Source organism: Nerophis ophidion, linkage group LG09, assembly GCF_033978795.1.
Source record: "Nerophis ophidion isolate RoL-2023_Sa linkage group LG09, RoL_Noph_v1.0, whole genome shotgun sequence".
In the NCBI taxonomy this organism is placed as follows: domain Eukaryota; kingdom Metazoa; phylum Chordata; class Actinopteri; order Syngnathiformes; family Syngnathidae; genus Nerophis; species Nerophis ophidion.
In genome coordinates, this window is record NC_084619.1 from 23,555,731 (window position 1) to 23,571,858 (window position 16,128).

A 16,128-nucleotide genomic window follows, 5' to 3' on the forward strand; every position below is an offset into this window, starting at 1 on the left:
ATTATATTCGACTGGGGGTATCAAACTCATTTTAGCTCGGGGGCCACATGGAGAATAATCTACTCTCAAGTGGGCGGGACTGCTAAAATCACGGCACGATAACTTAAAAATAAAGAAAACTTCAGATTGTTCTCTTTGTTTAAAAATAGAACAAGCACATTCTAAAAATTTACAAATAATAATGTTGTTGGGTTTTGTTTTTACACTTAAATGTTGCGGTTAGTAGTATTCTATCTTTTTTCGTCGTTATTCATTCATCCATCCATTTTTGCAGGTCGTTATTTATATTTTCTGAATTAATTATGTGATAATGTTCATCAGTCAACTCATTGGTGTTGATTTTCAATTTATCAAGATAAATAAATATGTATATAAAAATCAAATTACAGGATTTTATTTATGCAGTTTGCTCATTTTCCTCGACTGGTTCACTAACATCATGGGTTTTTTGTTGTTGTTGTTTTTTTTTTACATTAGCGTCTTCTACAACAGTGTTTTTCAACCTTTTTTGAGCCAAGGCACATTTTTTGCGTGGCAAAAATCTGGAGGCTTACCACCAGCAGAAATCATCAACTCAGTTGACAGTTAAAAGTCATTGTCGCAATTGTTGGATCTGATTGTAGCGAGTTAGGCACCAGCGCCCCTCGCGACCCCAAAGGGAATAAGCGGTGGAAAAATGGATGGATGGATGGACCTTAAAGCATAACCAAGCATGCATCGATATAGCTCTTGTCTCAAAATAGGTGTACTGTCACATCATGCCATGACTTATTTGGAGTTTTTTGCTGTTTTCCTGTGTGTAGTGTTTTAGCGCTCCTATTTTGGTGGCTTTTTTTCATTTTTTTGGTATTTTCCTGTAGCAGCTTCATGTCTTCCTTTGAACGATATTTCCCGCATCTACTTTGTTTTAGCTATCAAGAATATTTCAGTTGTTTATATCTGTCTTTGTGGGGACATTGTTGATTGTCATGTCATGTTCGGATTTACATTGTGGACGCCGTCTTTGCTCCACAGTAAGTTTTTGCTGTCGTCCAGCATTCTGTTTTTGTTTACTTTGCAGCCAGTTCAGTTTTAGTTTCGTTCTGCATAGCCTTCCCTAAGCTGCAAAGCCTTTTCTTAAAGGCACTCACCTTTTGTTCATTTTTGGTTTAAGCATAAGACACTTTTTTACCTGCATTTACAAAGCAATTAGCTGCCACCTGCCATCTACTGATATGGAAGAGTATTACATGGCTCTAAATAGCACCAACACTCCTATAATTACTGGTTTGCAAAAAATGTTTTTATCACAAATATGTGAAATTAGATAATCTCCCACTTTGTCACGGCACAGTGGTTGAAAAACACTGTTCTACAAAGACACAAATAATTGCTATTGCGACATCTAGTGGACACATTTAGGACAGCAGTTTCTTTAATTAAAAAAAAAACTCATCCCGCAGGCCGGATAAAACCTGTTTGCGGTACGTTAGACACTCCTGTATTAGACTCATATGTTTTTGGCTTATTTCTTTTGTCAGAGTTACACATTTTGGAAAAAATTAGCCCACCGCAGTTGAAGTTGCCTCTGAGGAAGATAAACAGTTGTGCCTGTGCATGAATCAAATCAAAAGCCCTCTTCTTTCTGAAGTGTAAACCTCCGAAATGAGACTTTTTAGTGATTCCATTCACCAGATCTTGTAGGAAAAAATTGTCATTGTGACGCCTCACTCTCCATCGTACCTTCTCGAGCGTGGTTCAATCCAGGAGAAAAGAAGGAGGAGGCATTAGCAGGTTACCGCAAGGAGCGTGATAGAACATGCACTCTTGCAAGCTGCACCTGTTCAGTATTTAATTTCGAAGTCATTCTGCAAAGACGTTGGCTCTAAAATGAATGCTGTAGTCAGATAAAGCAGTAAGAATGCCGATTAAAGGATTAGATGTGTAGTATCCTGCAGGTGAGTTCAGACATGCAAGACAGTCCCAGTGATCTGCAAAATGTGAGTGTGAAGAAAACGTGATGATGGACGCTAATAGGATTACACCTAAGAGAGATCAAGAAAGGGATCAAGTAGACTTCAAGTGGTCCATGCTGCCTGAGCATTGGAGTTTACACAGGCCCAGACAGACGGATCCCACTATATCGTTCCCTGCAAAGGAGAGCCGGGATTAAAAGATAATCAAACATTTATCTCTCCAAACAGTGGACTGAGGACGGTAAAGACTTTGCTCTGTGTTTCTAAGCATGCAGAGTCAGCGACCTCTTTGTCAACCCACTTTTTTATGGTGTCTTAAAGAGAAGTTGCACTCGCTTTTTTGATTGCACAGGGCTGATGCGTGGTGTTGTCAGTGCCTGCAGCATCAGAAGAGGCGCGGCTCACGCTTTGAAACATCAGACAGACAGGGAATGATGCTAAATACCACGTCTCCACTCTCTCCAGCTGATAAACGTCAGAGTGAAAAGAAAAGGGAGCAAGCTGGAATGTAGACAGTGCTTGAAGCTCTCTAGACCACCCTTATTTTGAGCATGCACATTGTTGATTTTATGTGATGTAAGACGTCACTTGTCCTTAAGGGTCACAGAACTAAATTAAAATACACTTTTACTTTCTGATGAGCATCGTCATATTATTTACTTGACTATATTAGGGATTGTTTGCCGTATTTAAATAAATAAATAAATGGGTTGTACTTGTATAGCGCTTTTCTACCTTCAAGGTATTCAAAGCGCTTTGACACTACTTCCACATTTACCCATTCACACACACATTCACACACTGATGGAGGGAACTATCATGCAAGGCGCCAACCAGCACCCATCAGGAGCAAGGGTGAATTGTCTTGCTCAGGACACAACGGACGTGACGAGGTTGGTACTAGGTGGGGATTGAACCAGGGACCCTCGGGTTGCGCATGGCCACTCTTCCACTGCGCCACACCGTCCCTGAATTTTTTTGTATTGTTTTGCTTATTTATGGCCATCATTTTGGCTCTGTTACTGTTAGTTTGTTGGTATATGTGTATATATATATATATATATATATATATGTATATATATATATATATATATATATATATATATATATATATATGTCTTGATTGGATTATCCAGAGAATAGTGCTCGATACCGTGGTAGAGCGCAATATGTAGGTGTGGGAAAAATCACAAGACTACTTCATTTCTACAGAACTGTTTCATGAGGGGTTCCCTCAATCATCAGGAGATTTGAAAAATATATATATATATGTGTGTGTGTGTGTATGTGTGTGCATATATGTGCTGTCAAATGATTTTTAAAAATCGGATTAATCAATATTTAAATTTGGATTAACCTTGATTAATCACCTGTAATCACTCACTAGCATAAATGTAATTTAATTTAATTTAATTTAATTTAATAAAAAAGGAGCCAGATATTTGAACACAAATGCTATTGTATTGTCAGAATGTCATAAAGGAAAATCTTTTAAAATGTTTCAATTGAATGCACGTCATTTATATGTTCTAAAAGGTGGTAACATTTTTACCTGAAGTCCCATTTGGGTTTATTCTGGTGTGAAATTTGGCAACAGCCAGTCTCTTCATTCATCTTTGCACTGGCGTGATTAATCTGTGTATGTGTATATATATACATACATGTATAATAATGCAATATTTTTTTGTCTATATATATATATATATATGTATATATATATATATATATATATATATATATATATATATATATATATATATATATATATATATATATATATATATATATATATATATATATATATATATATATATATACATATACACGGCTTCACGGTGGCAGAGGGGTTAGTGCATCTGCCTCACAATACGAAGTTCCTGCAGTCCTGGGTTCAAATCCAGGCTCGGGATCTTTCTGTGTGGAGTTTGCATGTTCTCCCCGTGAATGCGTGGGTTCCCTCCGGGTACTCCGGCTTCCTCCCACTTCCAAAGACATGCACCTGGGGATAGGTTGATTGGCAACACTAAATTGGCCCTAGTGTGTGAATGTGAGTGTGAATGTGGTCTGTCTATCTGTGTTGGCCCTGCAATGAGGTGGCGACTTGTCCAGGGTGTACCCCGCCTTCCGCCCGATTGTAGCTGAGATAGGCGCCAGTGCCCCCCGCGACCCCAAAAGGGAATAAGCTGTAGAAAATGGATGGATATATATACACACAGTACAGGCCAAACGTTTGGACACTCCTTCTCATTTCAATACGTTTTCTTTATTTTATTGACTATTTACATTGTAGATTGTCACTGAAGGCATCATAACTATGACACCTCATCGAGAGAATGCCAAGAGTGTGCAAAGCAGTAATCAGAGCAAAGGGTGGCTATTTTGAAGAAACTAGAATATAAAACATGTATTCAGTTATTTGTCCTTTTTTTGTTAAGTACATAACTCCGCATGTGTTCAATCATAGTTATTCAGTGACAATCTACAATGTAAATAGTCATGAAAATAAAGAAAAAGCATTGAATGAGAAAGTGTCCAAACTTTTGGCCTGCACTGTATATATATATCCACCCATCCATTTTCTACCGCTTGTCTCTTTCGGGGTAGTGGGGGGCGCTGGAGTCTATCTCAGCTGCGGGCGGTACACCCTGGACAAGTCGCTACCTCATCGCAGGGCCATATATATATATATATTTTAACCATGCATGCTTCTTTACCTTAACTACGGATGGGTACCTCATATTTAATAGGGCTGTGAATATTTGGGCAACATACGATTCGATTAGATTCGATTCTCAGAGGTAACGATTCGATTCAGTATCGATTCTCCATTCAAAACAATTCTTGACTCAAAATCTATACTTTTTTAATAAAATTGGATTTTTATTCTATGATTACTACATTCCTCCATGAAATAAATGAACAACTCTGATCAATGTCTATAGTACTTAAAAGAAAACTGGTTTTATTCAATAAAATGCTTCACAAACATTTTAATAAAGTCAAACACAAATAAGGCAATAAGAGAAGTATTCAACACTTCTCTTTTCTAAAGTGAATCCGTCCAGAATATGGGCATCTACATCAACAATATGATTGGCCCGAGTGGCTGGACAGGACAGGTTGAAAAAAAGAGATGTTTAATTGAGTTGAATCGATTGAGACAAATAAAAATCCTGATTAATCTGAAAATCAATTTTTTTGACAGCCCTACTATTTAACATTTTCGCCCCAAAAAATCAAACACAGACTTCGATTTAACAAATATTCCAAAAAATCTGCAATGCTGTGAATGAAAACTGTAGCTCATTTATTTATATTGTTTTTGCAAAATTAAAAATGTTTCATTAAATGAGTATTCAAAGGGTCAAAATAATAATAATCAATAAACAGGTGGCTCGGTTTGTGACATTTAAAAAAAAGTAGTTCTAAACATATAGATTTTTTTTTACCATTCATGTTTTTTACTCACTTTTGGTAAATACGACATGGTTGGTCAGTTACGCGAATTTACCAATGACGTCATCCCCGTAACCAACCGGTGCCACAAATCGATTGTCAGTCCTGTGGAAAAACACTGCAGACTAATGAAATATGAAAAGTGTATTCAAACATATCAATTTTGCAACCGTCATTTGAGGTCATATTAAAGTCTTTATAATTGTAAAAAATATGTCATTTTGCAAGATTTATGCGATCGATCATCAAATCGTTCAACCAAGCACTAACTAAACAATACCTGCTTTTTCTTGGCCTTTTTATTCAACATTTCAAAAGGAACCCCCCATTCCAATTCTAACAAGAGGCATTAAGAGAAGAAAAACCTCAGAACGGAAGAAGAACCTCAGTGGTTAACTTCTTCTTACACTTCTACACACAAAAACGTAGAGGTCACATTACGCCTTTGTGACTTTTTTTTGTTTCTTTTTTTTATTTCGCAGTTTTTTTTTCGTTTTTTTTTTCCTAATACAGTAATTCATTTTTTCCTGCAGTTAATTGACTCCAGGCCTGACTGTGGTAAATTAATTTTAGCGAAATAGGAATTATTATTTAAAAATTTTATATTTTCATAGCTAAGAAACCTGTTTATGGTTCATATTCACTCATTCACCTTTACACACACATATATATTATTTTACTTTTTATGTTTTTTATTCACTTTTGTGAAACTGCTTGCTAGTGTTACCATATCTAAGTTATTGTGCAGAAATATTGGGAAACAACTACAAATGTGCGCTTCATTAACTAAATGTGTTACAAAAAAGATCAATTAGAATAATACATAATGATGGACATAGAGAACATACAAACCCTTTATTTATTAAATCCCAATTATTAAAATTCTACGATTTGGTGCATTTGCAAATAGCTACAATTATGTACAAAGCAAACTATAACCTGCTACCCAAGAATGTACAACAATTATTCTCAACAAACCTTAAAGGAAAATCCAATTTAAAGTTATAGTTAAAGTACCAATGATTGTCACACACATACTAGATGTGGCAAAATTATTCTCTGCATTTGACCAATTACCCTTGATCACCCCCTGGGAGGTGAGGAGAGCAGTGGGCAGCAGCGGTGCCGCGCCTGGGAATCATTTATGGTGATTTAACCCCCAATTCCAACCCTTGATGCTGAGTGACAAGCAGGGAGGTAATGGGTCCCATTTTTTTAGTATTTGGTGTGACTCGGCCGGGATTTGAACTCACGACCTACCGATCTCGGGGCGGACACTCCAATCAGTAGGCCACTGAGTAGGTTGAAACAAGTGTTTGCTCGTACAACACTTAAAGCATTTGGCATATCAGTATGTGGAATTAAATTATGGAATGGATTAACCAAAGAAATCAAAAAAGCACCAATATAATTCAGTTTAAGAGACTGTTCAAACTACAAGTGTTCACAAAGTTCACAGAACAAGAATTCTAATGAACATCTTGAACCCTTTTTTTTTCTTTTTTTATTGAGACTAATATTATTTTTGTATTTAATATCTGTTTGCTTACTATGATATATTATTTATTTATTATTTATTTGTTCACTTTTCTGTGACAGAGTCTAAGGAAATTGGATACAATTGCTATGGTATTAAAAGGGGTAGGAATGAATAAGCTCTGCTTCTTCCAACTCCTTTTCGGACGTGCTGTAATGAAACAACTGGAATTGTGCGATTTATTACATTGTATTTGTATGCATGTTCGAAATAAACTGAGACTGAACTGAACTGAACACTCGTTTAATCCAATATAGTAGTTTGCTTGAGGCTGAGCCAGTCAGTTGCTACAATACTGAATTATGTAACGTGCTGTGATTGGTTAGTCGTCATCTAGTGGCCATTAATTCCGTATTATTGATATTTTAGTTCATTTGATCATTTTTATGCCTAAAAATGCTTAATTTAGGCCAAAACTACATAGAATAAGCTTGAAAAACATCTGCGATACAACAGAGCTCTGATGACTTCAGTGCTATCTACTGGATACCGTGGGGCATTGTCACACTTGCCCCTTCGTGCCAAGTCACTACTGAAAATCAACCTTTCTCCTCTAACATGCCTCTGTTCATCTCCCCATAGGTGGATGGTTTCTTCACTTTGATGTTTGGCCTGGCAAGCATCAACACCTTGACTGTTATCAGTGTGACCAGATACATCAAAGGATGCCACCCCAATAAAGGTCTGATCCTCGCCTCTCAACAACAACAACAAAAAACACCTTTCTCACCTTTGTCTATTCAGTACAATCTTCGCATTCCACGAGTTCCCCGGAGAACTCATAAAACCTTATTACAAACCTTAAGGAGGAAACAACCACCACTGACTCTGCAGGCCTGCATGTCATTGAGTTCATTTAAAGTAAAAGTCTCTATTTCGGTAATACCAGAGCATGTTTTAAATCATGTGTGTGTGTTTTTGTGGTTCTTCATAAAAGACAAATCTGTCTCCTTTTACATCGGTGGTTAAACTAATGACATCTGTGGGTTAACATTTAACATAAATCGCTGCCAACGAACTCCCCTGGCACTTTCTACGCTGCGTTTAATCAGCACATAGGGCATTGTAACCCACGGCAACAATGGCAGCGCTACAAACTTCACTGTAATTTTTTGTAGTAACAAATCTATGTGTGCTTTGTCAACATGTCTTTTTTTTTTAGTCTCGCGTGTTTGCCAAAAAACATTTGGAAGGAGTGGATTGTCACAAAACAAAGCAGCAATTCTGCTCTTTGTTTGTCCCATTCCCAGAGTTGCACCGTATTTTATATCAGTATAACTTTTTTATGCTTTTGTAGGTTGCTGCATCAGCATGAACACCATTGCGATATCATTGATCTGCATCTGGACCGGAGCTGCGTTTTGGTCAATTGCACCATTGATGGGCTGGGGAAGTTACACAGGTGTGTACATGGAGAATACCAGCATTTTCATACAACAGTCCCTCCAGGATTTTGAGTTGTAGCGCAAATCTGACCAATTCTCGCAAATTATTTGCATCCTCACAACTTTGTCTAAAGCCTGCACATTTTGGCTCAATCAGCATTATTTTCACAGGTCAAATTGATCAAGTTTGTCTCTTGCATAGTCGAAACAGGAAATGCAACGTGTAGCAATACATCAACTCTTAATCGCTCAAAGGGCAATACTGTCCTCCTCCCGCACAAGTCAGACCTACTTCCTGTTCCTGTCTACAACACATTTTTTTCCTAGTTTACATGTATTATTATATAAAAAAAATGTTTTCCAGTGTAAGGCTATCAAAAACAAAAACCTAGCAATGAGACTTTTACATGATAGATATGTTGAAGTGTGATGACAACCTCTCATCGTCGTTCATAAACGACAACAATTACAACTATTGATCATTCTTAACAGTTCACAAATGCTCTCAACATGTGGGGGTAAATATGTTGGAACATAAATGAATCTTTAAGATGGACAACCACATTTCAAGTGTAAAACATACGCAGAGAATATCTTTAATTTGCGGACGGACAGACGGAACCAACATTGGGCAACAAGGAAGCCTTTAGTGATGTTTCTTTTAATATACCGGTATATAATGATTACTATTAGTAATAATGGATAAAAATATTTCAAACATTTGACAGGGTGCTCCGAGTATGTGCTTATGTTGCCATCTACCGTCTACCCTTAAGTTTGTGTACTGTAAAACAAGTAAAAACATTGTATTTGTTAAAATCCTTTGCTCTTTGAGGTCAAGGCTACAAGGAACACTTCACACAGTGATAATAAAATTAACGAAATCACAAGTTGATTCAAAGTGATTGAAAAAATATATTCCTCAAAACATCGAATTTCTTGCCACAACGTTCTGAAAAGGTTGCTGCAAATTCAGATATTTTAGGCTGCTAGATCACCCCAAATCCTGCAAAATCTTGGCGATGTATATATATATATATATATATATATATATATATATATATATATATATATATATATATATATATATATGTATATATATATATATATATATGTATATACATACAGTACAGGCCAAAAGTTTGACCACACCTCATGTCAATGTTTTTTCTTTATTTTCATGACTATTTACATTGTAGATTGTCACTGAAGGCATCAAAACTATGAATGAACACATGTGGAGTTATGTACTTAACAAAAAAAGGTGAAATAACTAATACATGTTTTACATTCTAGTTTCTTCAAAATAGTCACCCTTTGCTTTGATTATGGGGTTGCACACTCTCGGCATTCTCTAGATGAGCTTCAAGAGGTAGTCACCTGAAATGGTTTTCACTTCACAGGTGTGCTTGAAGCTCATCGAGAGAATGCCAAGGGTGTGCAAAGTCAATGTTCATTCATAGTTTTGATGCTTTCAGTGACAATCTACAATGTAAATAGTCAAGAAAATAAAGAAAACGCAATGAAATGAGAAGGTGTGTCCAAACGTTTGGCCTGTACATATATATATATATATATATATATATATATATATATATATATATATATATATATATATATATACATACAGTATATATACAGTGTATATCCTGCAAAATCCTCAAAAATCCTGCAAAATCCTGGAGGTGTATATAAACAGTATATTTATACTTTATGTTTTGTATATTCATATTAACGCGTGTGCCTTGTTGCAGATCGAGGATATGGAACATGTGAGGTGGACTGGGCCAAAGCGAACTATTCCACCATCCATAAGTCCTACATCGTCTCCATCCTCATCTTCTGCTTCTTCATCCCTGTGATGATCATGCTCTTCTCCTACACGTCCATCATCAACTCTGTGAAAAGCACAAATGCCATGTCAGCGGAAGGTTACGTCACCGCCCGGCAAAGGAAGGTGGAGAGAGATGTCACCAGGGTATGCCAAAACCATACAAATTACACTTTTTTTTCTAGAAATGTTTGTGAAACTTTAACCTGAAAATGAAGGGTCACAATGCCTACCAAATCAACAGGTGGCGCTGTAACATCTAAATATTTGGCAAAATACTGTAAAAACAATGGCGGCTCGTAGAAATTTACACAATACCTAAGAGAATTATTGAATGGTACACTTATGTGCCATTTTAACTCTAAAAAACAAGTATTGTATTGGTTTTTTTCCAACTCTAAATCTGAAAATACACATATTGAACTACTCAAATACTGCACGTATTAGCCCATCTCAGTTAACATCTTTTTCGATTTTGACAAGGTTCCTAGGCCAAAGACGACTCGTTTGAGCAACAGGACTAAAAGTCACGAGTGAGAATGAGCTAATAAATGAATTATAGCCTCATACCATTTATTCTAAAAGCATGTTGACATTTGGAACATTTCAATGATTTAACAAACAACGTCAAAAAAGTATTTAGAGAACAAGACCGTGCTGAGATGTTATTACAACAGTCCATATCCAAACAACCGGGTGTTTATGCCAGGAGCATGCCTGCTATACAAAAGAGAAACAATGTTGGGTGGAAGAGTCATTCTGTTTATCACATTTTTTGGTGAACTAAATCTGAAATTGCAAATAAATGGAATACAACTTTATTGTCATTGCACTCCTAAATGTATTTTTCCGTACAACTCGTCCAAGAAGAGATACAGGGGTAGACAGAACAGGAAGAATGATGTGTCGCCACTGAGCGGCGCTCCATATAGAGCATACTTGCCAACCCTCCCGGATTTTCCGGGAGACTCCCGAAATTCAGCGCCTCTCCTGAAAATCACCCGAAATTCAGGCGAAGCTGGAGGCCACGCCACCTCCAGCTCTATGAGGACCTGAGTGACGTGTCTGAGAGCGTGTCTGCCCAATGACGTTATAACTGTAGAATGATCGAGGGCGAGTTCTTGGTTTCCTATGTGGGTTTATTGTTAAGCCGTTTCATTAAGTCTTCCTAGCACAGTAACAACACACAACAACAGCAGTCACGTTTACGTCTACCACTGTACCGTAAGGCAGTTTGTCTGCCGTAAACGGCATGTGACAGTCTTAAACATGACAATACTGCCATCTACTTTACATGCACCACAACACCTCCAAGGAACTTCAACCCTTTACTTATCCTCCTCCAATCACATCCCATCTCCCAGGATTGTAAATAACCTAATGTAAATAATCTAATGTATTTCTAATGTATATACTTGTTCTTATGCTATCTGAATTCACTATGTTGTCTGCTGGCTGTACATATCCTACTAAGTCAGACCTACACTGTTTCAATGTCCATTTCTCTGTTGCTGCAATTGTTGATGACTGAAGTACTGATATCAACCAAAGCTCCTCATCCCAAACCCGGATTGTAAATAATTCAATGTGTATATTATGATGATTAACTTGATTGATGACTGTATTATGCTGATAGTATATGTTTGTACCATGAATTGATTAACGTGGACCCCGACTTAAACAAGTTTAAAAACTTATTGCGGTGTTACCATTTAGTGGTCAATTGTACGGAATATGTACTGTGCTGTGCAATCTACTAATAAAAGTTTCAATCAATCAATCAATCAATCATGCATATGTGAAAATAACATCTAGTTTCGAAAGTAAAGTGAACAACTGCGCACACAACAGCTGTAAATAAACTCCTCCCCTCTTAATCACGCCCCCGCCCCCAACCACGCCCCCCACCCCCCACTCCCCACCTCCCGAAATCGGAGGTCTCAAGGTTGGCAACTATGATATAGAGGTAGGAAGTAAAGGTAAACATGGGGAGAGGATCGTGGATAAAAAAAAAAGTAATTCCAAAACTAAGCTCAGTTTGAGACCAGCAAAAAAACCTAAGCAACATAAGCACATATGAGCATACTGTATATCACGACATACAAAAGCCCAAAGCTGCAGCCACCATGGGGCACTGCTCCGTTGTCCATCATACCCCAGGTGGTGAAGTGGCAAAAGCGTGTAATGGTGGTGTTTCGTAGTAGTACTCCAAGGGTGCAGGTCTGTCCATAAGCCTGGAAGTCGATCCATTTGGCGTCACAGCCTTTTGCCTCATTCCGGGGAAGTGACATCACGATAACACTGCCGTTTGCTATCGAGGCATCCCAGATTTAGTCCAAAAGGGTCAAACAATCCCAGGTATCCTTGGGGGAAGATCAAAGGGATGTCAGAAGTATGTCACAGCAGCGTCATCACTGGGAGAGTTAGAGTAGCGCCCTTATTAAGGCCGGTGCGAGGAAACCGAAATATAAATAAGCATTGTCTTGGTTAAGGTGAGCAGATGCATTTTTATAGATCCTCTACTCAATTGTCTGGTCCTTAATTTGATTTCGCCTCACAGATCGGAAAGCTTCTCCGAGATGTTACCCAGTTTAATGAGTCTGAGTGCCTACAGCCCTGCCCATCCCATCACTCATGACGGGCAGCCTCTGGTTACTTTAAACGACTGTCATCGTCTTCTGAATTTGTCGATACACCAGGGCAATGCACAATCCAAACAGCAGATGACCTGTTGCAGCGCGTGGTATTTGGATCTTAGTAGATCAGGTCCTAAATGTTTGTTATGTTCCTTTTTCAGATCTCCATAGTAATTTGCACTGCTTTCATCATGGCCTGGTCACCATACGCAGTCGTGTCCATGTGGTCGGCTTGGGGCTTCCACGTGCCAAGCACCACCAGCATCATCACCCGTCTCTTCGCTAAGTCCGCCAGCTTCTACAACCCTCTCATCTACTTCGGCATGAGCTCCAAATTCCGCAAAGACGTGTACAGTCTCTTGCCCTGCTCACAAGAGAACAGGGACGTGGTCCGCCTGCACCGCTTCAAAAACATCAAGCTTAAGGCTGAGGCCACACCCCAACCTGCACCCCCCCCTGTCCAGGTACTGGAAGCCAAATACACAGTGAAAGAAGTGATGCAATGCAATCCGGACAAGGACTCGGGAGTCAACAGTCCTCCTGAGTCGCCCCCAACTGACACGCGGATCTTCCACATTAGCCTGCCCTCACATATTGAAACATCAGAGTACTGCTGTGACAGACTCTAAAGACTGAAACCATGCTACTTGAAATCATACTTGAATTATGAGGGGAAACGAAGAGAGATTTTTCTATTTTGCCTCTTACCCGTGTTATAAAGGTCATATAATGTGCTGTTACTGTCAATAAAGTTATTTTCTGTCTGAAGGGTTATATTGTGTCTTTAATCAGCTTACCATTCAGCCCAATGCCTATTGAGATGACTGATGAGGGACTGACTTCTAGTAATTTAAATTCTCGTGCTCTAATCACATAATATTGGTTGGTTTTGTAAACCCGAAAACCACTTGTGGTCATGCCCTTCTTTGTACACAAATGCAAACGCCTACCCTTCAAAGATGTTTTTGAGCTTGTAAACACAGAATAAACCTCCATCCATGCAATCATCATCATTCATTCAGCAGAGCATTAACATAAACAAACCACTGCACATTGGAACTGTCAGGCCTGGCTTTATTTTGTATTTTGCCTTATTTCTGTTTTAAGATACTTTCCTGTGCTCTTATTTTGTTTTACTTTACTGTTTGCCTTCACCACTCCGGCCTGAACGCTGTCTCCCTTACTTGTCCTGGTAGTCTGGGTGCACCTGTCAATTATCTTTAGGACTTGATCAGTAGCTACAGTGGGGCAAAAAAGTATTTAGTCAGCCAGCGATTGTGCAAGTTCTCCCACTTAAAATGATGACAGAGGTCTGTAATTTTCATCATAGATACACTTCAACTGTGAGAGGCAGAATGTGAATCCAGGAATTCACGTTGTAGGAATTTCAAAGAATTTATTCGTAAATTATGGTGAAAATAAGTATTTGGTCAAATATTCAAAGCTCTCACTGATGGAAGGAGGTTTTGGCTCAAAATCTCACCATACATGGCCCCATTCATTCTTTCCTTAACACGGATCAATTGTCCTGTCCCCTTAGCAGAAAAACAGCCCAAAAGCAGGATATTTCCACCCCCATGCTTCAAAGTTGGTATGGTGTTCTTGGGATGCAACTCTGTATTCTTCTTCCTCCCAACACGACGAGTTGAGTTTATACCAAAATGGATGATACAGCAGAGGATTGGGAGAATGTCATGTGGTCAGATGAAACCAAAATAGAACTTTTTGGTATAAACTCGGTATAACTTGGTATATTTCTACAGTGGAGTCACCCGATTTCAGGCAGCTGGACACAGTGGACACTCAGTAAATAAACATGGAAAGCAAGCTAAACAAAACACTCAAAACTCCGCATATGCTCATCATTCATTACTGAAGGTACATGCACTCTGTCAATTCTCTTATATACTCTTTCATTCAAGACTTCTAGAGTGTTTGATTATCACATCACTCTAAACGTATAGACTATAAAGTTCACAAACATAAAGAGGGATTCTAGTGGGCCAGGCCAATCTTTACTTATCTCTAAACTAAAACTGGGGAAATGTGAAGAGTGTTCTGGCCTTCAGTACAGTGTTGATCTCCTGAAGACATGATTGTATTTCACAATTCCTTGAGAGAAAATAACGCCTGGTCAGCCCTGTGTATAGCAGTATGTGTGCTGTATATAGTGACATGACATATAATCAGGTCATGTGTGCCTTCCTTGGGTGAAGCCAGGTTTACAGCTATGTTGTTATTATGCAGTTTGTTACTTATGTATGCAGCTGTTAAAAATAGTTTTGTCAATTTGTTCTTGCCCAAAATAAATTCACCTTTTGAAACATATCAATCAATCTATCAATGTTTATTTATATAGCCCTAAATCACAAGTGTCTCAAAGGGCTGCACAAACCACAACAACATATCTTTGTCTTAGTGTGTGGTATGTAGACCACATTGCTTAGCAGAGTTCAGTGATGCAAATGCATGTCAAGTTGACCAACAGATTGTATTATTCTCCAGTGCAATAACAGTACTGAAATGAAGACTAAAAGGGCATTAATGGGAGCCTTGAAAAAATAAAAAAAATAAAAAAATAAGTAACTAAATCGTTACTTTTCACAGTAACACCTTACTTTTTGGTGTAAGCAACTGAGTTACTTCTGAAATACAGTAACTAGTAACTGTAACTAGTTACTGGTTTTCAGTAACTAACCCAACACTGCCGGCGAGGAACACCGGGTGACACCAGCATATAAAGCGATCTGATTAGCGATCAGAGGCAGGTGGGTCTCGTGATCGCTCATCAGAAGCAGGTGCATCCGATCAGGGCTCCGAGCAACCAAACGTAACAAAGGAGCCATGAAAACAGAAACTAAATCACAAACATAGAACTAAACAGTAACCTAAGGAATTAGTACAACAAATTCAAGACAGTACATGTCCTGTCACTACTGGCCATGTAGACCGTACACTAACGCATTATTTTAGCCGGTCTGTGGTTCGTAAATTGAAAAGTGCATATGTTGAGAGGTTTACAAATCGAGGTTACACTGTATTGCACTTGTCGTAGTGCAGACTCTAGCTGACATGCTAATTTGACGCTGGCTCCGCACTTTCTCTCTCTGGAGAGAGGCAGCAGTGACAAACACCAGTCAGTTCACATAACCCCCCGCCACTTCACGAGTGCTGTGCATCTAACTGAATGACATTTCTCTGCAGTCTATTGTCCCATTATGAGGAATACTGATGTTCCGCTTACAGTGCATACATTACACAAGCTGTAAAAAGTCATGGCGTACTGTATTCTCCAGACCATAGGGCGCACCGGATTATAAGGCGCGCT

The 16,128-nt window shown here is 38.4% G+C and overlaps 1 protein-coding gene across 1 annotated transcript in view; it reads left to right on the plus strand.

Moving 5' to 3' along the window:
* Positions 1–13,660, plus strand: part of opn6a (opsin 6, group member a) — a 16,597-nt gene extending 2,937 nt beyond the window's left edge. The window contains exons 3-6 of the mRNA XM_061910591.1: positions 7,531–7,630; positions 8,246–8,350; positions 10,088–10,311; positions 12,962–13,660. Of these exons, the coding sequence (XP_061766575.1) occupies positions 7,531–7,630; positions 8,246–8,350; positions 10,088–10,311; positions 12,962–13,429 (897 nt within the window). The 3' untranslated portion in view covers positions 13,430–13,660. The remainder of the gene's footprint in view (positions 1–7,530; positions 7,631–8,245; positions 8,351–10,087; positions 10,312–12,961) is intronic.
* Positions 13,661–16,128: the final 2,468 nt, after the last annotated feature.